Genomic DNA, 25,781 nt, shown 5'->3' with positions numbered 1-25,781 from the left:
ATCAAATATCAAATAGGTAACTAAAGTTTAATTTTAACTTTGTTGCGGGTGTGTCGTCTGAATTGAGTCAGTCAGCATCAAAAGTAGCGGATCAAATAACGCTTCATAAGTATCTACCATTCTGTAACAGCTTAACAAAAAGTGATGTCTTTAATATAGAACAACAAAGACTGTAAAAGATATACTTTGGAACGCGAATTCTAGAAAACTATCTATATTTGGAAAAGTTATCCCGAATATCAGATACTTTTGGCGCGTTGTTTCATCCGCTACTTTTGATGCTGACTGTACAGACATGAAACAAGTTAGGTTCTTCTGTTTCTTAGAATAAAGTAGTTATACCAAATGGAATAAATTTAATATGTTTTGTACTTGTATTGACTCCAATATTTAACACTTATATTAAATCACTTGTGTTTATAATTTTATCAGATGAGATTTTAGGGCATTTTTAATCATGTATGACATTGACATGTGGCGAAATATGTGGCTTAACATCTAATCATTTTAATTTAAGTCAATTAACTAAAAGATTTAAATATATGTTCATGAATGCAACATGAAAGGATGTATGCCCCCGTTCATTTTAATAACTCGGGCACTTTGAAAATTTGGATAGAAATTTCGATGAAAATTATTTGGTATTCCACGGTACACTTTTATTAAAATACGTTTTTACACATTTGAACACGCTATGTACGTAATTAAAAACAAGACCCGCTGAGCTGACGAGCTTTTAAACCTGACAGCCCAAGCTTTCATTTATTCAATAAAATTTCTCGTTCTTTTTAGCGTTATTAAAAATCAGTTTATATTTGTAGCAAAGTCAAATTGCAAAGTTGATTGCATTTTTAAATGAGAACATGGCTTTGCATAAAACGTTTCTTTGTAGGAAAATAGCTATTAAAATGACACGATGAAACTGTCTAATTTATTCAAATAGTTGAGTTTAGTCACTCAGATATGAAGTAGGTACCTACTTATTTTAGTTACTTATAAATTGGTACGATGTACGAGTAGGCACCTGTAGGTTTTCTTTAGTGTCGGATCGAAACCGGTTTTTTTTTTTTCGAAACTGAAGTTTCGGTTTTGCTCTAGTTTCGGCCATAACATGATTTTTAAGCCAATACCTGCCGAAACTTAAAGGTTGGCCGCACACTACCGAAAACACAGTTTCGGTGCGGCCGAAAGGATCGGCAGTTTTTGGCCGCAACCAAACGTTCTGCCGAAACATTATTTTAATGCCGAAACCTGCCGAAACTGAAAACATGGCCGGAATTTTTTTTTTCTTCTTTTAATGAATACCAGGTATGCCAAATCAGTAGGCATAGATTTTCAGTATCAACGTAGGTAGTTATTCGAAGATACGATACGAAAATAATAACCCAAAATCAAAGAAGGTGTCTTGTTTGAACCCACCCACGAAAACACAACAACAAGCGAAAAAAAATGTGCCGTCTAAATTGGCGACAAATGATATTAATTTATTTCCCCCGAGACCAAGGTATAAATTAACTTTGCAAAAGGAACATGAAATGTGACAACACATTTTAATATTCTGCTCTGTAACAGATTTAAAAAGTTAGGCGACAGGCTGGTAACTACTTAGCTATGCAAGCTATAGTCTAGTTAAGTTTAAATAAATCATCATGCACACGCCGTGCTGGCCGCTCTAATAATCCGTACAAAATAACCCAATATTTTTATTCTTGAGACTAGTCATTTTTTTTTTATATAACTAGCGTAGCAGCAACGAAAATGTAGGTCATTTATATTTGAGATATTTCATGTGAGTTACTGAGTAGGTAACTCATTAAACGTACATTAGAGGGATGCAGAGTCATTGGGGTGACTTTTACTTAAGCAGACACGACTTGAATACAAAACAGCTATAATGGTAATTTACATACGACATTGCGTGGTTATTAAAATATTAAATGTTTGAAAAACGTCCCGTTTCTGACTTATCTAGTGTCCTTACTAACATAGGGAGGTTTGTTTGCTTTTGATCCTTGATAAAAAATGTTTGTAAAAATTGACGATCTTGTCGATGACTGTATATTTTGTATAATCTGTAAACGTCAATAATTGTGAATTAAAAAGTTAGGAAAGATCTCTAAAAAACCATTTTAGCGTAGCAGCATGGGCTCTGGTAGCTGCTGTGAGTACCTCGTTTAAAAAATCCAGCCTGTATTTTATTTTAAATAAAATACGATCTTACTCCGTGCATAAGTCATTATACTGCGGTACTTATCTAAAAATCTTCAATTGTTATTTGGACTCAATAGTTTTTAAACTTTGCGAGCAGTGGAATATATTGTTTATCACAGAACATCAACTTTGAAAGATCTACATGCTCGTCAATTTGCTTCGCAGTTTGGCAGTACTATTTTGATGTAACACCTATGTACCGTGTCTTATGAGAATAAAATGATTAAATTGAATCACTGCATCCTTTGACTTCAGTCAAATGTCGCAGTATCAAGCCAAGTTATTCATCTCGTCTCTTTCTAAACTTAAGACTATCTCTAGTATGACCCAAGAAAGAAAAGGATAGAGCTTCTTGAGTGACTCGCTACGGTCGAGCTGTTCTGAAGTAGCCGGTGCCAAAACAGAATTTAAAGACATTGCAGTGGAATGACGGGCACTTTATTTAACAGCTTTCGAGTTTGAGCACTGGTAATGTCGGTCACGATAATAATGATCGAATATATTATAAGAACGTTGACAGATTTTAGAAAATAGAACGTTACTTATCCTAAATCTTCTGAATATTGCCTATTAAAAGAAATTGTTAGGTATGCACACTGATGTGCTCTATGAAAGTTTCCAAAATTTTCAGATTTTTAAATTTCGGTAACATATTATTTTTTTGTATGGGGATCAATTTCCTGACATGTTCGTAAATGTATCCAATTTTTTTGTAACTTTCCACAACTTGCACTTCTGTACGTTTCGTCAAAACATAGACTTGACAGTTTTGTTACTAGATGATGTTCGCTATGTTCTATGTTGGGACACTCCGCTATACACCAGTTTGTAGTGAACAATCGTAGTGCTGGTATCGTATGAATATGAGTTAGTCTCACTGGGTTGATGTTTTGGTTAGCTAAGAGTATAAGTAGGTATTACGTATGTTTCATTTTTCATATTTTCATTTATCTGATAGCGCTTTTCCATTGAAACCTAACTTTGTGGCTTTTATGCAAAAAAAAATCAATAGATATACAAAAAATATAAAAAAAGCACATAGTAAGGTGTAGAGTTTGTGAAGTTAGGATTTGTAGAGTTAGAAACTTGGCTCTAAGTACATGAGATCTGATAACATTGTGACAGTGACATTTTACATTAAAAATATTGTTGGTGGGACTATTTTGTTGAAAAAATATTGTAAACATCATCTTAGTGTTGCCAATGGCTCGTTTCAATTCAACTACTTACGCTGAAATGGAATTGAAATCGAACGCCGCACTAACGCAATTACTCACGCACATCAATCAAATCTAATTGACACAAATTCTACGCTTTACAAAACGAGCGGACGATTAAAAAAGTTGCCATGAGAAAAATTATACGTGGCCTTGCTTTGGCCGCATATTTGCTACCTAAATTGGTAGGATATAATGTAGATGTTCCGAAATATATTCCTCCGATTTGTAGCGTTTGCCCCAATAATTTTCCTGAATGAATGCTTTTTTCCATAACTATATGTCATATCTATTGAAAAAAAAGATTACATAAAAGCCATAACATTATGTTTCATTAGAAAAGAGCTATCAGACAAATTAAAATATGGAAAATTATACGTAGGACAGAACTAATTTCTAGCTAATATCGACAAAGTGAGACTTTAACTCACATTGATACAATACCAGCGCTAAAATTGTTCACTACCAACTGGTGTACTGCTATACACCCCAACATAAAACATAAGAAAACTAAAAATTATATGTGGGTAGACAGCTAAATTGCAACTTCGACCCTAGTTACATTTCCCGCTCAGCTCCAAAGCCGCCATGCCTGATGTTGCCACTGAGTGACAGGCAGCGCTTTGTTTGACTAAGATCCGAGTTAAACACTCGAGTTTTCAAGTATGGCTGAAAATACGAATGGGGAGACAACTTTCGGCTGGTTTTCCGACTACTACCGCGTTCCCTTTATATATAATTGCGATCGAAAACCATAATTAGTATAAAACATTATCTATCTATATGTAACTGTCGTTTAGGTACATTAAAGCTACTCTTATCTACACATGACCCAATGTTCCTTAATATAAGGCATATTTCGGATATTTAGCTCATAGTCATAGCTGTTTTTTTTCTAAATTCAAAGCCTCAGAGACAAATTATGGTTTATTTCGATGTTCCTTACAAAACGATCCTAGAATATAAATCACAATATCATTTTGATCACATAATAAATTCAGATAATCTTTGACCATAGAGAATAAATACGATGTATGGCTGACAACTAAAATCAGCGTCTTTTTAGAACTCGCAAAAATCATCAGCGACTTATTGACGCGTATTGAAACACAGGTATGTGACATCACATCACGGTCGAACTGCCTACTCTTTATAGTTTTTTCTAATAGACATATAATAACTGCGCTGCAATGTTTTTCACAATAATTTTCTTATGCTTTATATCGATATTCTTTACGAAACGATCCTAAATAGGCAAATATCATAATATCATTTATAAACAACGCTTGGTGTGAAAGCTGCAGGGCTCTGTAGCCACACGTATTGCATTCTAAGTTTCTGACCCTCGCTCAATATGCTTAATTCCATCTCATGTCATTCACCCCAGAATAACGTCAAAGTTCTGTCTGGACAATTTGGCGAATATCTTGGCACATCACAGGTCGAAGAACTAGAACCATCTTCGGCTAGTTATTGCTTTTCAAAATGTATTAAATCAGAAGTTTAAAGTATAAAGTGGTGTCCCCTCAATGCGTTACTTTTAAAGAGAGGGGCAAACACATATTTACACTGGGGGGCCTGATGTAAATATGGTGGGAGCATTAAATATACAATTTTTCGGTAGTGGTATAGTTGTTTGATTTTTAGCTGGCCCCCAACGACTTATCCTTTGTCCATTGTTAACTAAAACGGCGCGTGGCACTGCCTGCAAAAAAGGGCCCGGTCACTTTAACTGGTTATTTAATTACAACTCCTATGGTAATTGAAATAAGATTCAAAATGAACAAATGGAAAAATAATTTGCGAGTTCTGTGTGGTCCCTCTACGTTTACTGAGTGCCGGCGAGTCGAACGCTACCGAACCAGCCTAAAATGTGTCCTCGATATCCGTAACAAAGGCGAGTTATCGGAGAGCACACCTACACTTGTTTTATGAGCGTTAGACTAACCCGCGCTCAGGTGCCAATTAGAATTAAACGACCCTTTTTTTGCAGGTAGTGGCACGCGCCGTTTTAGTTAACAATAGACAAAGGATAAGCCGTTGAGGGCCAGCTACAAATCTAACGACTATATTCTATACCCGCAATGAGCTACAGGATTAATTTCGTGTCACAATACTTTTACTATTTTCCATAGTATCAGTTGTTAAAAATAAAGTGAAATATCGCTCCTGCCGGGCATGCTATCTATCGAATAACATTCATATTATATGTAATTAAAGGACCATTGACTTAACGAAGTTGTCAATGTTAAGTTGTTATTGCTTTTCCCATTGGCCGCACACTCTAATGAGAATAAATCTAATCTATTTAACACCTAGCATGTATTTACAGCGATTTATTTTGTTTGATAACAAGGACTCAGAATGACGTTGAAATGATACCTAATGTAAAATAATTATGTTAGAAATAGGTTTCCAAGTTTCTTTGCTTTGCAGTTGAGATTACAACAAAGGTAGCTAATTAATAAACCTATCTACCTTTGTGGAAATCGCAGATCAGCTAGCGTACGAATAAATAGATATATGCTATTTCAAAATTAAGTACTTATATTTTTAATTTAATTTATTGACTAAATCATTGTAATAAAATTTGCAGGTGAGAATTTTTATTTTTCTACTTAAATTATATTTATTTATTCATTGTTAAATAAACTTTTTGTGAGTAAATAGGGCTGGGCTGGTAATATACATTATTTCTGTTATTATACATGTACATATCCATGCCGTGAACTTATAAAAACTCTATCGAATGTGGGGCAGTAAAGTTGACCAGGACTATCCTAAGAGTCTGTTCCACAATGTCAGGGCCTGTTTCACAATGTCCAATTAAAGTCATGAATAAGCTACTTACCACTTATCTGACGAATAAAGTCAGCGTTGGCGTTTCACAATCTTCAAATCAGCTTAACTGGATGATAAAGTGCTAAGTTTTTCAGGAAATTTTTTCTGGCAATTAATTTATTTGTTAATTAGTTATCCCATACTTTATTTGGACATTGTGAAACAGGCCCTAAGAATAATTAGAGGAGGGTTTCGGCCGGGATTTACGTATCTGACGACTCTGACGTTTTGCATAGTTTGTATATTATTTTACCACCAGACCACATAATTGTAACCACAAAATAAACATTCCAATCCAGTAATCGTGGTGATGCAATGGCCAATTTGCACGTATAATATGGATTAATTCAAATCGTATAGTGGATGGGAATCGATTCGCACATCGTTTCTCTTTCAGTGGGCAGCGGGCGGGCCGTTAATGGAAACCCCTGAATAGGACCTATACAAAGGTTTCAATATTAAACCTCTGTATTTTTAGAAGCTATTATCGTCCCGTACGTCAGTGTTTAATTATAGGTACACGCCATTTGAAATTAACGTAGGTTGTCTTGTCTATGCCCGGATAAACTTATCAAAGTTGTCTATTACCACGCGTTAAATAAAATAGAAATATTGTGCTATAAATAGTCTCCTGTTTTTCTTATTTACTTGAGCTGTCTTTACCGCCTACTCGCCACAATAACAAAACACTGGTGACAGACAACAGGAACACGCCATTACGTAGATGTAATCACAACATCACTCGATGTTGATTGAAGATTGAATAAAGGTGTAAAATGCAATGTAATCTCCAGGTTTTGCCGCTTCGTAATATTTTTTCTCATTATAATTTCTTTGCATCTTGTTTCTGTCTCGGTTTTGTTTATCAGTTTTGCGATCAATACCTACTGCAAGAGTAAAAACACCAGAGTACCATTTAAATACAGTTTTAATAATTAGAGGATCACAAAATACGAGTATACGTCTTAGATGATACGTGAGCCGGTTAGCGCTCAAAACCAATCTGACATATGGATGACGCTACTGGTGATGTGACTTTGACATGATAATGTTGCCACCTTTCACTACTCATACTACTAGAAATATTTTAGTGGCTTTTTGTTTAATTGTGGAGTTGTGGACCTTTATAAAAAGCCGGATTAGTTCCAAATATAAGTTGGGTTTTATATGTCATAAATTACCTCTGATAGAGAAGGGGAATTTCACTTTGGGCACAACAAATAAACGTTTACAAAGATTTGGTTTTGGGTCACAAGGACATGCTAGAATAGGTACTGTACACATCAGTATGTTTGCAGCCTCAACGCACTAGGCCGACAAATTGGAAGCCGCACGGATCCGAACCGATAATTTATTATTTATTACGACCGATACGCGCACCGCGACCGCACGGTACGTTATAAGATTTACTGTTTCGTCACGTAACATATTTGAGATGTTTTGAAATATGGGCTTTGTTTTGCCTATGATAACTTTGGTTTTTGTTTGTGATTTTGAAGTTTGTTGAGTGAGCAGCGATACACGCATGACGAGGTGGAGCTTATAAATCATAAATTCCAATCGCATGCTGAACATCGACAGACACAACACAGGCTCAAGTAGGTCTAGTTGTTAGAAGTTAGTTCATAAGTAAGTAATAAAGCTATATAGTCAAAACTTATTTTGCATTTATTTTGTTTAATTGCTCCTCCAACCTCCCGCACCACATGGCGACCTTGCCACGTGAGGTGTCGGCGCCAACCCACGCACACACGTTATACCTACTATACTGTATGCATTATAAAATTAATCAAATTTAATTTATACGTCTTCAGCAATATAGCTTACCCGGTTCGCGCACCGCCGCGGCAAAGAAATTTTACTATTACTTACTCATGAACTAACTCCTTACAATAAGTAGTGTTTTACGGATTTCGCTTAGTGGTTTAGTTAAAGGCTGGATTGTCCAAAGACTCGGCTCCCTCGAAGTTATGGAATCAGAGTGAGTAGAGTTCATAAATAAATAAGGTACCAAAGAAACGGTAAAATAAAAAAATAATATATGAATAATATAGATGCTTAACAAATAATAAATTAAAACGCTTAAAAACTTAAAGATAATAAAGATTAAATTGAATTATTTTTATGGAATTATTAATTAAATAATGTGACACATACACACGCTAGTAAAATCAGTAGGTGCTGTAAAATCCTCCCAACACTCGTCAAGAAGAACAGCAAAGTATATAAACCAATATACCTATATGGCTGAAGGGTGTCGTAATAAAAGTACTTATTGCAAGTAGTAACCTAAATAGTTTCCTACAATTTCACATTTCAACGCTCTCATCATGCTTCATATACTCGTAGTGTGATGGACGGTCCATAAAAATGCTATCGTTTTCGTAACCAATGTTTTTACGCAAGATTAGACACGTTGTTTACGTTTTGTTTGTTTATCGGCTAAGGTTAACACGGCCCAGATAGGTACGAAAAGGGATTGAAAAACATTTCACGTCAATAATTATACGTTACGGGGTTCTAAAATAATGTTCGAATTATAAACGACAAATGTCAAATCTTGCTACATTGGGCCTCAATTCGATGTTTAATGAAAATGTATGATAGGTACGACAACCAGTGCCTGATGTAAAAAGTTACCAGTGAACAGCAGGGCTTATTCATATCATCGTTTAAAAAAATCGGCCGCTCCTAAAATAGGCCGTAGGGTACCGTAGTTACCATTCTGTCAGAATAGGCTAAACGGGGGCTCGATTAATTAACAATACGAGATAGAGCTGTTAAAAAATAATTTCAAAATGCGGCCCGTTATTTGGGTCGTTGAAACACCCTCATCCATGATTGACGCGACCCATCAATATCGATCAGTCCATCACCGGCTTACCTACTCACGAAACATTTGAACTCTGGCAAAGTGTATTGTTGATAATTGTATTATATGACTGACATACCTAAAGCACATTGAACGAATGTTATTTTAAAATAAAAAATAGAAATAGAAATAGAATAATATTTATACACATCAATTATTATTATTATCATTTTGTTATTGAAATAGCGTTTCAAAGCGGTATGCCAAAAAGTAGTGCTCATATTTGTAGGAGAATAGTCCTTGCGTAATTTTTCGTACAACATCAAATTGTAGTTCATTCCCTGGCCGCTCGCGGCACAATAAGTTGCCCTAAGCTTACTCCTATTACCGGAGATGGCAGAGATGACTGGGCATGGGCGACGCTTACTTCAGTTAATTCGTAATGAAAGGAATACGACGTTTAGCTCTTAGTTTAGTTAGCTTCTTAGTTAATACGTACTGAAAATAGGACTAAGGTGGAACTAATTAGTAGGTGTTAGGCAAATTTGGACCTTGTGGTTACGTAAATACTTGTTATTACTTTAATGAGAATTACGTAATCACAGCTTTCTTGCGTAATTATATCAGACTCGAAATTCAACGAATAAATAGGTACTGCTAGTATTTGTAATGAATACTTACTATGATTAACCCATTCAGCGCTAATAATCACGATATTTTGTCGGCTTGCCTCTACCATAGAGAAATATGTAAGGATAGACTGCTAACTTTATACATCAGTTTTATTACCAACCAAGCGGGTTATTTTCGTAGTCGACATCTAGTGTCAAGTAGCGAATTTATAAGTACTGCTACTTAATAATAGGTGTCACGGCGAACGATAAGTCTAATATTAGAACCGGATTAACAGGAACTCTTTTTTCAACACCTTCTCGTAATATTAGTTGTAAATTATTTTATTATTTTGGTACTTATTTCTTTCTTACTTGTAACCCGATTCATAGAATGAGTTACGATAACGATAAGTTCTCGTAACTCATTCTTTGAATAGGTGCCGGAAAACCATGTTATCGACCCGTAGTACTATGATCGTAGCTTAGTGGTAAACGTGCTAAAATAACCATTTTCTATCCGAAAAAGTAAATTTATGTTTCAAAAACTTTGTGTAACCATTCACATTATTTACAAAACCTTACTTGATAACGATCACACATGATGTCGTGATGGAAAACCAACATGCACCCTCGGACACTGTCAAGGTCAGCTTAATGACATGCAACGTTAAACGGCATGTTTGTTTTTGAATAAGCAATGACCCAACCTTGGTGTAACCCTTTAAATGCGCATAGCTCACCGCTAGCGTGCACATTTTTTCACATAAGTACGACATTAATTTGCCACGGCTACGGAGCGGCGTACGTAGCACTTCGTGCAATAGTAACTAATAAACGTAAACGCTGCCCAAATTCTAGGGACCCGTACCCAACTAAGGCCGTGTAATAAGACTAAAACAGGCTAATTCTAGTTTTACTTATTAGTTCCTTCATTCTTTTTAAATTATGGCTTCAATCCAGTGGGACTATTTCGCCAGTATCAAGGTATAAGGAGATTTAAATACGACTAATATTGTACGTTTATTACAAGACAGTGTACGATGATTTTATCAGCTCTTGCAAAGCGATAGCTAGACTTTACAAGTAGCACGTGGACTACCGGCCATTGACTCCAAAATGGTGGTTAAAAAATAAGCTATCGATATTACACTTCAAACAATATTCATGAGCAAAAACATACGAATTAATTACGAGGCGTGACTATCAAGATGGCGCTCGAACCGGAAGTCTCTAGTTTTTTTAGCTATTAGATCTGTTTCCAATATAATACTGATATGATTCTGATCTGTCAGTGGCAAAAGTGACATTTCTTCAACAAAACCGAAAAGGAAGAGGACTCTGAGAAACTAGGCTCGAGAGATCGCGTGTGTTTTAGAAGAGTTTGTAATCCGAAGTTAAGTAGATTAATAATATAACTAGCTTCTGCCCACGGGCAGGGCGGGCACGAAGTCACGACTTCGTCTGCAAGAGATGATGATGATTAATAAAAACTATCATATGGCCTCCCACGAGCTTCAAACACTCTCCGTTCCAAATTTCATTTAAATTGATCCAGCGATTTAAGTGTGATGAGGTTACACAGAGACAGGACCGTCAGAATAGATTTGATGAATTGGTCGACGTGGCACTCTAAGGCCCGCAGCACCCCAATAATAATAAAAATAAATAAAATAACAGAGAGACAGAATTACTTTCGCATTTATAATATTAAGGGCCTGTTTCGCAATGTCCAAGTAAAGTCCTGAATAAGCTACTTGCCACTTATTTGTCGAATACAGTCATCGTTGCCGTTTCACATTCTTCAAATAAGCTTAACTGGTAGATAAAGTGCTAAGATTTGCAGGAAGTTTTATCTGGCAGTTCATTTATTTGTTAATTAGCTATCCAATACCTATGTTACTTGGACATTGTGAACAAGGCCCTAAGTAAAGTATGGATAATTCGTCACGTAGTTGAAACATTTACTTAGTCGAGTTTAATTATAAGTACAATGCAATGACATGACAGGGCAGGGCAGGATTAACCGGTCAAAAGGTTAAATGTTAACTAATTATTAGAGAATTTATCTCTAAATAAAGCAATAGCAGATCACTGCACTGCCCTTGAACTAACGGCTGGGATGTTTGCCAGCGGACCTGATGGGCAGTGCGGCCTTGAAATGGTATCTGTTTGAACTTCATTTCACTGTGATCGGTTTGAATCAATTCTAGGGTTTGCTTACTTTGCAACTTTGCTTTATAAGAGTTCTCGTGGCAAATAAGGAATTTGTAAATTCTTGTCTTTTCTAGTAGCATTGATCCGTACCCCTAGTGTAACTTTGATCGACATCATAACGTGACGAACGCGTTTGCGTTAAGTCTCATTTTGTATAGGATTATGAGGTTCCAAAACGTCCCGCTTGGCGCGCTCTTTCGAAATCCAATACAAAATGAGACTAAACGCAAACGCGTACGTCACGTTTGGAAATCGAATTTATTTACACTAGGGGTACAGTATAGGGTGGGGTTAAACTAAAAAAAAAATAGTAATATTAGGGTAGGTACCTATGACTGGCGATTATGTTGCAGGATAAAGGTGCATCCATACCGTTAACTTTTGTCGAGCAACCGTGGAGCAAATTACTGGTGCACAGTGTTGCTTCACCAATATTAATTGCGATGTGCATGCACCTTAACAGGAGATACGTACGTGCAATTTTAATGACCTCGTAGCAAGGCAATATTTCAAATATCAACGGACTTTTTCTTGATCCGAATGGCCTCGGTCAATTCCTAGAAATAAGAATAAGAGAAGAATTAAAGTTTGGTGACCATGAGTTTTACGCGGCCTTAAACGCTGGCGACTGTGTCTCAAGCGTTTAAACTCAAAGGAGAAGAAATACAATTGCTTGCACCAATGTCAGTGCGAGGGAGATGCATTGTGAGTTATTTTACGCAGTCGCTAGCGAATATGTCAGTGTCAAACTCGTGGTAAGGATAAAGGTATTATTAAAGTTTTAAACCTCATATTTACGCTAATGTAGCGAGTGAAAAAAGCGCTAGGTATAAAAGAGCTCTAAGTTATTCTAGATATCAATCCAAATGGAGGCCAAAGTTCGTAATAAAGCGATAAAGTTCGTATAAATTACTTTCTCGAAACGCTATTTTTTCTGCCGTGCCTAACGAAGAACGGCTCGAGGCCATCACTTAAAGGCTTTCTTTTTCCTCCAGATATTACAGAAGCTTACGACATTAATTTAAAAAATATACTTATATTTCATAGTAGAAATAGTTAAGTGAAATTAAACTAGACTTAAATGAGTAGGAATATGGACCATCATTACTTTTTTGGGATTAACAATACAAAAGGTTAATCACAGTCCATATCCCGCTCGATTTAAGTTTACTAAAACTAACCGTGAATCATTCAAAAGTGTTAAATTAAAATAAATTTGAAAAGGAAAATTTATATGCACTTAAAAATATCACAAACCTGAGTCCTGGATGTTTTTTATGTAGTTATTTATATATGATATATATCGTTGTCTGAGTAGTATGACTTACGGAAGAAGGTTAAAATTCCAGTTGAAAGTGAAGATTGGACCTATTTACCCCGTTTCACGGTACCTACCGTAGGACTTAGTCAATTTGTGTAAGAATGTCCCTATATTATATACCTATATACATATATTACAAACTAATATAATATTACAAACTTTTAACTTAAAACTTTTAATTTTTAAAAACTTTTAATATGATATATATTACAAACTACCAACGTCCCAAGAAGATCCCGTACTTACATCAAATCTAATATTTACATAAATATATATGAACACTATTGTTGTACATAGTTATTTTGTCTTCAGATTAAATGTATTATGTATATGTGCCTATTAATATTGCCGATGAACTATTAATCTAGTTATTAGTGTTTCTTTACATACCCCGCACAAATTACACTTCTCTGTTTGGCCTAAGGTTGACTGTTCGAGAATGCTTAGTGGCATTAAGTCCTCCTTATGTAATTGTTTAGTAAATAAATAAATATTAAGCATGACCATAATATTTACAAAACGAAATAAAACAATGAAAACTTATTTACAATAACGAAATCTTACTGAGTGCCACGAACTGCATAAAACGGGGCATTTCCACCAACTTAGAAATTTCTTTGTACAACTCGTTTTATTAAATAAATATACGTAGCTATAAATACTAGACTAGGCAATACACATTTTTCTAGAGCTCTCCCTCGCATATTTTCCCTTGACCGACTTAACGCGCCTTAAGTCTGCCAAGGCGGCAACGCACGATCGACTCAAATTTATCACTCACAAAACTGACACTGTTCCGTGCCCTATTTATGCCTGTTTTGCCATTCTTCCACTCCTATATTAGCTCTTCAAACAAAAACCTAAACTGCTAAATAGGGGAAATAATTCGTGTATAAGCGAATTTTGGCATTGTTGTAGGGAATGGTGCTTTTATACAACATGTTTTGCTAAAAGAAAAAATGGGATGAAGGAGGAACTAATATCTTGGAGTGTACCTAAGAGTAATATATGCACATTTGTAATAAAAGTAAATATCGATAAAATCTTAGACAAGCCCCTTTTGCCAGTAGTTTGGAACAGTTTGCAAAAATACATAAATAATTTTTGCTATACAACGAGGAAATGACGCCAGCATCCTTGGTAGAACGCCTCAAGGGCCTATTTTAGATTTAAGCTAGTTAAAGTAACCTTTTGTATACACATATGCATTATGTATACAGTCATAAATTACTTTGAAAATTTTCACTTAATTTTTTTAAATCCGTGAACTAATAAAGGACGCCGCAACACTATCTGATATCAGATAAACAATATTAACATTTATTAGTACAATAATATAACCTTATAAACAATTAATAACGTAAACTAAAACTAAAATATGAACATATAATATCATCAGATAAACTATACTTATATAAAGTTACTTTCTAATTAATGTGGAGAACGATAACAAAGTAAATAATATGTCTGTAAACCTCACGTCATATTAAAAATTCCAAATGAAACATTTACATATCCTAACGTAATAAGTCTCAATTAAATATATCGCAGAGCAGTGTAGGAGTTCCATAATATCTAGATATACATTTCCTGATAATAGAGGTTTCATTCAGATTAACACCTTGTAGTCACACCTTGTAGATACATATATCGATATCTGATGATGACTGTAACGAATATTTGGAGTCGACTTTCAAGGTTTATTTTAGTATGGGCCTGACCACAATATAGAGGTCATTAAATCTACTGAAAGCTCGAGTTTATGATTCTTTATCGCCAGTAGAAGACCAATAAAGTGGGCATTATATTTTTATTGGAAGTTAAGGCTGGGTAAGTGACCTTAAAATAAGTAGAGTACCTATAAGTATATTTGGGCTGAAGAAATGTCACTTTTGACACTTTCAGATCATATCCATATCAAATCCAGATCTAATTCATAACCTGTTATTACAATTAGAATACGGCTCTATATAATATATTATCAAATTAAAATGGAGCTGGATGGGACATGTTGCCAGGCAGAGTGATGGCAGGTGGGCCAAAACTTTAACGGAATGGTGGCCGCTTTCCGACGAAAGGAGTGCCTGGCGTCCGTTGGCTCGTTGGGTGGACGACATTCTTGGATTCTTGGATAAGACCTTAAAGTGCGGGATAAGTGGCGTACTCGAAGAGAGGCCTATCACCAGTGGGCGATGAAACGCTGATATGATGATGATGATAGATAAAAGGCGTGCCCATTTCTCGTTCGCCGCCCAATATATTTATTTAAGAAATTCATCTGTAACACGTTCCACGTGCGATGCACGGACATCGATGCACCGAGTTCAAGGCCACTGCGGCGGCTGTCAGAATAGGCTGCGACACTACGAAACAAGCAAAGTCTGCGATATTACTCTAGCAAAGTCATTATATTAGTAACTACCTACCTATAACTATATAGGTGAAAGGTCAAAAATGAATGGATGTTATCGGCTTCGACGTAGCGCTACGACCGTAGCTCAGCGGTGATGTGTCAACTAAAGAGCGTGTGTAAAGAGCTATACTTATCGCAACTTGAAATCCTATACACGGTATTTTTTTTAGTTTCGTTAACTTCGGGGTATTCCTAAGTACACTGAATGAATGGCATTTAATTATTACAACGCAATTATTTATTTACAATAACAATATACATAATGGATATATACAGAGGATTACTATAACTAGCTTAAATCTAAAATAGGCCCTTAAGGAATTGTACTATTTAATTATTAATTCATTCAAATTTTTTTTCGTAAAAAGTAATAAGTGGTGTTTTTATAACATGTATATTTAAATCCATAAAGAAATGAAAACTATGTATGACATATCAATGACATTTAGAATATTGATCGTCCGAAATAGTACCTACTTGCGTTTAGTAGCAAATATACAAACTCATACTCAACACTAATCAATATGTAAACAGGTCCTCAGGCAATTGTACACTCTCATAGGGGTCATATCAGAAAAAAACATTGTTTATCTCCAAAATAGAGTTCATTATAATACCGGTTTTTTTTTGAGAAAGTTGCTTAATTTAAGCTCAGGAATGCACCCTTAAAATTAAGGATTTAAAAAAAAAAAAACACCGTGTATGTAGGCGAAATTTCACCGTTCGTCCTAAAAAATCTTCCTCTGAGTAACGAAAACGTATATTATTTTCGTAAACAACGCATAATTACACACTTATTTTGGGAAATGTTGTGATCTTGTATTTCTTCTGCCAGAATGAGCTCTTTAAACCAAAAAAAAATATTATTGAAACCTAACTATAAAAAATCGACAACAAAAGTACAATCGGCTCCTACATATCTTTCAAGTTTAGTATAGTCAGCATCAAAACTAGCGGATCAAACAACGCTTCAAAAGTATCTACCATTTTGTAACAGCTTAACAAAGAGTGGTGATTCTATATGTAGAACAATTTAGACTGTAAAATATATACTTTAGGACGTGAATTTTAGAGATTTTCCTACATTTAGAAAATGTATCCGGAATATCAGATACTTTTGGTGCGTTGTTTCATTCGCTACTTTTGATGCTGACTATACCTACTTCAATTAATTATCTATGTTACCGTTACCTAATACGCAACGGTGTGATATTAAGCCCATCTTCCAGTGCATTTATCATTTTAAGTAATTCCGGAGCGGAAACGAGATTCTTTAAGCGATGGCTTTAAGTATTCCGTTTAGGCGACGCAGAAAAAAATATTATGCCTAATTTATAAAATCTTTATGGCTTTGCTTGGATTTCATTTAGATTTAAATCTTAAATAATTTGCTGAAAACGTAGTAACATGCGTTTAACGTCGTTTTTACTTTAACTGTGTACCATTAACAGCCAGTTAGCAATCGTCACAAAACTGACGGAGAATGTTAAACCACATACATTTTGTCAGGAAAGTGACAGTTAGATGATATGGAAAAACGACTTAATTAACCTAAAAGTAAAAATGATGCTCCCGACAGCCAAGGAAAACATAAAATGTGCGAAATTTTTATTAGGATTATGATATTGATGACATAACAAAATCATTTGGGGTGTAAGTTATTCGAGCAACACCGGCTTTCGACACGTCGGAAGGGAGGAGCCTAAGCGATATCTTACCGAACAAATCAGTCTGCCATTTTTTGCGGGGGGAAAAGTGCACACAGTCGCGCTTCTCACTCACTACATACAAAATCCAATCTGTAATGACGACACAACTACATAGAAAATGACACACGTCAAAGACAAATCTTGCATACCTCGATCTCTTTTTGTGTACGGACGAGTCACAACATGCACCGCCATAGGTACAGTTGTACCTATGCTTCGGCAGAGGGGAAGTAGTATGAATGCCGTCTCCCTTCCCGCTGTTGCTCAAAGTTATTATCATTGTACTTATGCTAATATGAGGCTATTTAATTTAACACGTTGATTGGTCAGTAATGGAATTAACGCATGTGAAGTCTTTTATGTCTTGGTAGTCTCAATAATGAAGTTAGCCAGCGCGAAGCGCATAATCACATAACGCTGAGCATCGCTATCGTATAGCATTGATCACCACCCTTAGAATTTGTTTTAAATAGCTTGAACAAATATTTGCGTCCACTACACATCCAAAAAGTCAAATATTTTTGGGCGTTTCAAGCTTTTTTATCGCGAATTTTCACTCCTTATTCATAATTTAAAAAAAAACTATGTTTGATTATTCATGGTAAACATTAGATATAGTTCAATAAATGTTAGTGGTTTTAAAAAAGTGCCAAATAAAATATATGTAAAATTAAACAGGGTTAGTAAACGGCAAATTTAGACGTTAAAATACTTATTAAGGTCAACTCGGCGAAGACCGTCTGCCGGCGAAGGCCGTCTAGCAAGAATTACAGCAAATTCTGTACAGCTACGAGGATGGCAACACAATTTACGTAATGATAAAACAGTTCTAGTTCTTATAAATTTACACAGATGGCGCTACCTCTAGCATGAAGAGATAAACCGGCCTTTCAAGTTTAGTCAGGTTGACAACTCGTATTGGGAGTACAACACGCTGTCGTAAAATTTTTTTTTAAGTGATTAAACTGGAGTGTTTTTAAGATCGATACAGGTAAGTCTATTCTTTATTAATGTATTTATATGAATATTATATTACAATAACCTTGAACTGGTTATTTCACGAAGATATTTCTGGTCGAAAAAAACTACCCTCAAAATGTAGTAGTATCGAAGCCCGTCAAAAGTTTGGAGGCTAATATCGTCATATTAGCCGGTCTTCACCGTTTTCAGAAGTTGCCAACCTTTTCTGTATATGTTTTTTTTATTTATTATTGACCGTAGCGTTAGCGAAGATCTACGTTTTGACTCGGGCATTTTGCATCCTCTACAGGTCGCAACTCTCAACCGATTCTCGTGAAATTTTGTGGCCAGATTTTAAGATTTAATAGACTTTTTTGTCGATCTAATTATATATATTTTTTTTAAATGTAGAATTTCATAAAGAACTTAAGCGCCAATAATATCTATGGCGCTTATGACTATTATGAGTTTAACTGTGATAATGATATTTACATTTTTACATTTTCTAAACTTAACGCGTCAACAGCTTACAGAGCCACTAGTATATAATATATAGTTAACTAGTATACTTGCTCAAAATGTGACAAGAAAAGGTCGTGGACAATGGACATACTTATAAAATTCTTGATAGAGCAGTCGCCATGGAATTTAAGATCGTGAGACTAAAAATGCCATATCTTAAAGGTGGAAACAGTAAGGGACCAACCTTGGTCAGCTGTTAAGCATTTTGTGTCTGTCTACCTCGAAATAGTTTATATGAATCAGCAGTTTATTTCACTGATGAATGTTATCACTTCCATTTCAATGCAATATACATTTGCTACTTTTTGTGGTATTTTTGGCCTCAATTTTTAAGAGTACTTAAATCAATACTCGTTTAGTATTTTACTTAAGAATTGTATTGATTAAAATACATTTGTATTGATCTCAATGTTTGATCTCATTGTTTTATTAATACTTACCTGCGTGTTTTCGACCCCTGTATGGCGATGTATGCCGGTCTTACCCGACAAACGAAACTTTGCATGAAATCAGCCATAATAAACCCTATTCTTGACATATTAGAGTCTACATTCAGTTGTTATTGTAGTTTGCACTCGTACAAACATCTATAATTACGTAGGTTGCCTATGTGTAGGTAAATTCGCCATTAGACGATCTTAGCCGACATTGGCGCTGAGTTCGTCCATTGCGACGTGCTTTAAAAACGAGTGTTTATTTCACTATCCGATGCCTTAAATGAGAATTTGGCAAGGTTAATTAGAAACCAACGAAATATTTTATCAACTAATTTCAGAAAATTTTACTTTCAGGCAACAGGATAGCTAAAATTTGTCAATTAAGTTCTTTTTAAATAAAGTATGCCGGTCTTCGCCGAGTTGACCTTATAAGTACAATAATAATAATGAGATGATTGAGAGCTGTTTATCTGGAACACCATCTACACTGAAAGAAATGTTTGCATAACTGTAACAAACATTTTGGTTACTGTTTACACAAAAATTGGGACTTGCGAACTATGTGTTATATGTTACAAAACCGTGTTTGGCTATCAGTGTTCAGGTATTTATTATACACTACAAAATAAGTTTTGTAAATTTATGCAAAGTTTATTTTCTTATAACCGTAGTTTAGTTATTTAGTAAAGTTACAAAACCAGTTCGGCTATTTATTTTTTTCAGTGTACAGAGGTGCCAACTAGTGACATAATTGAGCAAATGCGCTCTCATTTTGTACTCGTAGACGTCCATCTAGCGGTTATGATCTGTGTTATCTTAGTATGCAAATGATTGCAAATTCCCAGAGCTCAGTGCCTCAGACGTGCCGTAAAGTTAGAGGTTCACCGAACCTATTAACCACACTGCTTGTTCGGTCACAGATATCAGTCAGATTTTAGACTGGATGTGCCTGCGGCCTTCCCTAATGACTCAGTTTCATCGGTCGACTAGTGAAACTCATAAGTCGATAGTTAGGTCATGCGGGTGCGGGTGACTCTCCGCAGGCGGTAAGGTGATACAATACAACGACTAGTGAAACTCATAATGACATGCTTTATGGAAATCTATGCCTAGTGTCAGTAGTTAGGTGACAATAACCTCAGATTAACACGGACATTTATATGGCCCACGACCATGGTTGTAGTCCGTATAAACTAAGTAAACATTTCAAGTTTACTGAGCGGTGAGAATTGATTTCAATTTAGTCGCCTATCAAGATATAAGTCTGTCATTTAGCCAGACTAATAAATGTCTATAAAATGTAGTCAGTGTATTCCAAGTCTAATTTTATCTTCTCTCAATGGAACGTTCAGGTTTCATGAATCTTTTAGCGAATGGTTTTATTTCTCGAACAAAAAGATTTTCTCATAAATGGCATTTGGCATTTTATAGAACGGGTCTAAAGGAATCATAATAATAAAGTAACCGCAATATTAATCTAGCTTTCAAGTTTGCAGAGCGATGAAACTGACATTGACACTGGTAAATAAGAGTACAAAGAAAGAAAGAGTACAAAGAAATAATAAAAGTTTTTAAAAGTAGGCTTATATTAAGTTTAAAGTGTAATAAAAGTTGGTCGCATTTTCTCTAGATGCGTAAAGTTAGCAGTTTAGTTATATGGTTAAAGTTAACGATAATACTCCACAGAATAATAGGAACGTTAGAATAAATCGTGTCTTTCACTAAGACGCGTGCCTTGGCTCGTATTGTCATGTTATTAAAGGTTAGATTTGACAAATCTTTGTGCGGTTTTCTATTTAATAAAGTGATTTTTGAGAAGGGTTTAGATGTATATAAGTAATTTGTAAAGATTTACTCCTGCGAAGCCGGGGCGGGTCGCTAGTGTCGTATAAATCGAAAGGTAAAACTTATGAGCTTCTCGTCTGTTTCAACTTTCACAAATGAAAATTCTCAAAATAAGTACTTAAATTAAACCTGTAGCTCTATAGGGGTGCAAGTCTCGCGTAGTGCAGATGAAAAAGGGTATAAGGTACATATAAAACGTATACCCTTTTTCACCTGTGCTGCGCGAAACTTGTACCTTTTTTCACTGGAGCCGCAGTTCAACGTTCAAATTCATATTCATATTCATATATTTATTCATAATAATTCATATTATATGTCACAATATTATTTAAAATTAATTATTTATAAAACATGATTTGTAACATTTTACATAATAATAAAAAAAATAAATTAATATTAAATCTAAGTTTTTAGGTACTTGTTTTGTACTCCAAAAACTCATTAAAGCTATAAAAAGTGTGCTCGATAAGCCATTTTTTCAGTTGCATTTTAAAACTCATTAATGACGGCGCATTCGTGACATGACCCGGCAGTCGGTTGTACACAGTCGGCCCCATCACGTGCGTTAGTTTCGCTGACTTAGCTAACCTATGCTGAACACCCAAGAGTTTGTGGGCGTTCCGCAAGTTACGACCGTGGACGTCAGCTCCTCTCGCGTATTCATTCATACCTAATATAATTGTTTTTGTCACGTGGCCTTAGTCAAACCGGTAGTGTCTCTACGACCTTGAAGTCACTTATCTTACCTAAAGATGGCCTATATCTATATATTGGTAATAAATATATCGTATTTTATGTAATCAACAAGGATTTAAATTTTTTGCTGAATAATTAGGTGCGCTTACTTAAATAAAAAGAAGCGCACTGTTGAATTACTAGTGTGTGTAGATTAGTGTCTAGATATATTATATGGAACTGTTCTATACCCGAATATTATAAACAATGGAGCTTAATTTATGACCTAAAACTCCCGTTTCTTGCTAGGTATACCAAAATTGTAAAACTTTGATTCGCTAATGTTCTCAACATTTAGTTATGCGGAGAAAAGGCTAAACCTAAATTAAATTAAATTAAATTATCATTTATTTCAACCATCTGGGATCATACAACAAACAAACAAACATAATACATTACAATAAATTAAATAAATAAATAAGTTAATTAATAAAATTTAACAATATTCTGATTACATTAAAATTAAATATAACAAATTGCCAAAATTACATAACCATGTTAGTACCTACTTCTCTTACGTCTAGTGTTAGTATACATTACATATTGCCGAATACATGGAGCGCACTGCAGTGGTTCAGATACGCACCATCCAACCTGCTTGCAAACATTGCTAGGATGCTGTTGGTGCTGGCCCTCACTCTGCTGATCAGCGAGGCGGCGCTAAATCTATGTATGACCCACATGCAACAAGAATAGCAGCACTCCTCGCAAGGACGGCGCCAGGACGTCGCCCACGCACAATCTCGAACAAGCCATTTGTCAAACGTGGCTTAAATTCTTACGCCTCATTTTCATTAACGTCACGAGAACCTTGGATCGACACTCGGGAATCTGAATACTGTTGGCGAGATGATTTTATCAACCGACTTTTAAAGAAAATGTCGCTTTTTCTTGGTTTAATTACGTGTGACCTTTTACTAGTGACATATCAAACCATATACCTGCGATAACTGCTTTGTGCTGGTCATACCTAAGGCTTGTGTTTAGTTATGTAAATCGGCTTTTGAACCGGTTGCCCTACGGGATTGTACAATGTTTTTTGCAGCATTCGAGCTTAATCAACTACTTATATTTATTAAGGCAACAAATTAAAAAACTCATCACTCAAACTCAACTCATTGGATTACACAAAATCCAATTAATTGGCGTTAGGCATATTGAACATATTCGCGAACACGAGAGAACATGTAATCAGAAAGCATAAAACCGTAATATTGTTGAACATAAAACTATTACAAGACATAGTAACGCTTCGTAACAGGCACGGCACACACCAAAATACGCCTTATCAATTATCAGCATCGCAAATAGCTATATAACTTCTTTACTTACAATTTTCCAGTGCGCGAAACTATAATGAAGACATGTCAGTGTGTTTAAAGTGTAGATAGTGCGTGGATGGCCATGACGTCACTGAAGCATGGGGTGAACCTGAGTCGGCGGGCGTGCAGGGCGAGGGCGGGGGCGCTTGCCCTGGCCGCCGTCGTTGCGCTCCTAGCTACAGCCGAATGCAATCCTATTGAAGTGAGTATTCAATTTTTTTAGGGTTCCGTACCTCGAAAGGAAAAAAAGATCGTAGGATGTTTTGTGCCATATTTTTTACTTTTGCCATTTATCCCTTGTTAAATATCTGTGTTCCGCATTTTATATTTCAAAATTCAAACAGCCTCATTCGTCGGGTTTTATAAATCTTCGGTTTTAAATTTTGATCTCTTTCCACCAAGTGAATTGGCCATCATCGTTCATTCCACTCGCATCTCATCAATTCATCTTATTCACAATTAAATTTTCAGCCGAGTTTTTTTTTTGTACCTATTCCGTCATGCAGAAGACAGACATACACATCGCCATCGAGCTAGCCACATAGCGTTAAAATTGTGTTTTTATAAAATTCAGTTTATACACCGTGTAAACATACATAAGTAAACTAGTGATATTTTATTTTTGTTTAATGGTTCAAATTATACGTGTTCTTCAGGGAGTGTTTGTTTCTCTGCAAAGGGTACTTGATTTTGATTTTATACTGGTTCATCTTTTGGGGTCAAAACGTTCAGAGATAGGGCACCGTGTTCATCTTCTGGGCATTTTGCCCTATTTATTCATATAATATTTTTTATAAAAATACTGAATTACAATATGAGCATTTGGAATAATTGATTCTAATCTAGATTATATGCTGCTGAATCATATTAAAAAGTTGTTAAAAATAAGTTACAACATATGTAAAATAAAATCTAAAGTTGGGGTAGTCGCTTAACTGGTCATCTTTTGTTGATTTCACCCTACTTACCTACAGGTTTGTACGGAACCCTCGGTGCGCGAGTCTGATTCGCACTTGGCTGGTTTTGTTTTTAGCTAGCGGTCATTTCCACTCATGGACATAAGATTGAATGAGTTGAGTTATGCGGTGCTAACCTTTGGAAACCCTCAACACTCTTGAAGAATCCCAATAAAAAACACAAGGGAATGTTATTCCACATGCTGTTTTTGGAACAAATGAGCTGGATGCCCGCTTGTTTATAATGTGCTCTGTAAGTGCACATGTGCAAGTGGATTTTAAATACACTATAGGTAGGTACTATTGTTCATTATTAGGGCTCTATTCCACTCATTAAGACAGCATATGATTTTGAACTCATACGACCGGCACATTACCACTTGTGTTTTAAATATCTGAATTAAAATAGTTAACTCATCGACGAATTACAATATTTTGACAAAATGCATGCAGCAATATCACAAAATTAGCCACAATATCATCTACCTAGTAAGAGTGCGTACTTAAACTAAAACTAAACTAAGAGGTATAAAAGTTTCATCAATTGTATTCCGAGAGCGTAAATTTTTATACAAAACTAGCTTCAACCCACGACTTTGTCTGCGTGGAATGATGATGATGATTGATAAAAACTATTCTATGTCCTACCCCGGGCCACAAACTATATATCCATACCAAATGTTATCTAAATCGCTTCCGCGATTTAAGCGTGAAAGGTAACAGACAGATATACACAGTTATTTACTATCGCATTAGAGCCTGTCACAGACGCGAGACGGAGCGATAATATACCAAAAGATATCTTATAGCAAGGCATCTTAAGATACCGATATATAGCTCGGTATATTACGATATATAAGTTGGTATATTTCGATACATATTTACACCGATATATATTTTGTTATCGTTGGCGTGTATGGTGCTTAGCTATAAGTATTACTATATCTGCAAGTATCTTACGGTATATTAATATACTGTATTATCGCTCCGTCCATGACGGGCTTTATACTGTTATATAGTACGGATCCAGGGATGTGTATGCAGGTAGTTGAACTAGTTAGGTATTATTTACGCTTCATTTTCTATCGAAAGTTGACCGAGCAGAAATCTATTTGTAAATATCTCCGACTCTGACAAAGGTCCAGGCTAACGGTCATCACGCATCATTAGCGAAAAAGTTTCTTTCCACATGGACGACAGAGGAAATAAAACATGTCTTTAGTAAGGTTTATACCTATACACTGTGTAAATACAATACGGGCGATAAATTAAACCAGATGTGGAATTCATCCGTGTATACATTCATTAAGAAGTTTTTTTAAAGTATGATCCCCTAATTATTTTTTGGAAATATACCGAGCAGAAATAGTATCTGCCTCAAACGTTGACTGTTACTTTAAAAATCTAATAGCTAGCTCGTATGTTGTAAGTTGTGTTTCTTTTTATTACGGGCTTATTGTTTTGTATGGTTAATTAATATTAGTATTGTTTTTCTAAGCAAAATTTATCTCAATATTATTTCTTAGGTGATATGCTATGCTAACTACCGTTTAAATCTTTATCTACATAATTATAAAGTTATAAGCAAATATTCATTAATGATTAGATTCATTTGAACGATTGATTGATTTGATGTGTAAAGTCTAAGATGA

At 35.3% G+C, this 25,781-nt stretch overlaps 1 protein-coding gene across 12 annotated transcripts in view; it reads left to right on the top strand.

The window, feature by feature from the left end:
• Nucleotides 1–25,781, top strand: part of LOC133523420 (sodium/hydrogen exchanger 3) — an 87,069-nt gene that overhangs the window by 15,433 nt on the left and 45,855 nt on the right. For all 12 annotated transcript variants that reach the window (XM_061858982.1, XM_061858983.1, XM_061858986.1 and 9 more), the window contains exon 2: nucleotides 23,194–23,375. In XM_061858982.1, coding sequence (XP_061714966.1) covers nucleotides 23,250–23,375 — 126 coding nt within the window. In that variant the 5' untranslated portion in view covers nucleotides 23,194–23,249. The remainder of the gene's footprint in view (nucleotides 1–23,193; nucleotides 23,376–25,781) is intronic.

This window comes from Cydia pomonella, chromosome 12, assembly GCF_033807575.1.
Source record: "Cydia pomonella isolate Wapato2018A chromosome 12, ilCydPomo1, whole genome shotgun sequence".
NCBI lineage: Eukaryota > Metazoa > Arthropoda > Insecta > Lepidoptera > Tortricidae > Cydia > Cydia pomonella.
The sequence above is the reverse complement of the archived record's forward strand: the minus strand, read 5'-3'. Positions and strand labels throughout refer to the sequence as shown.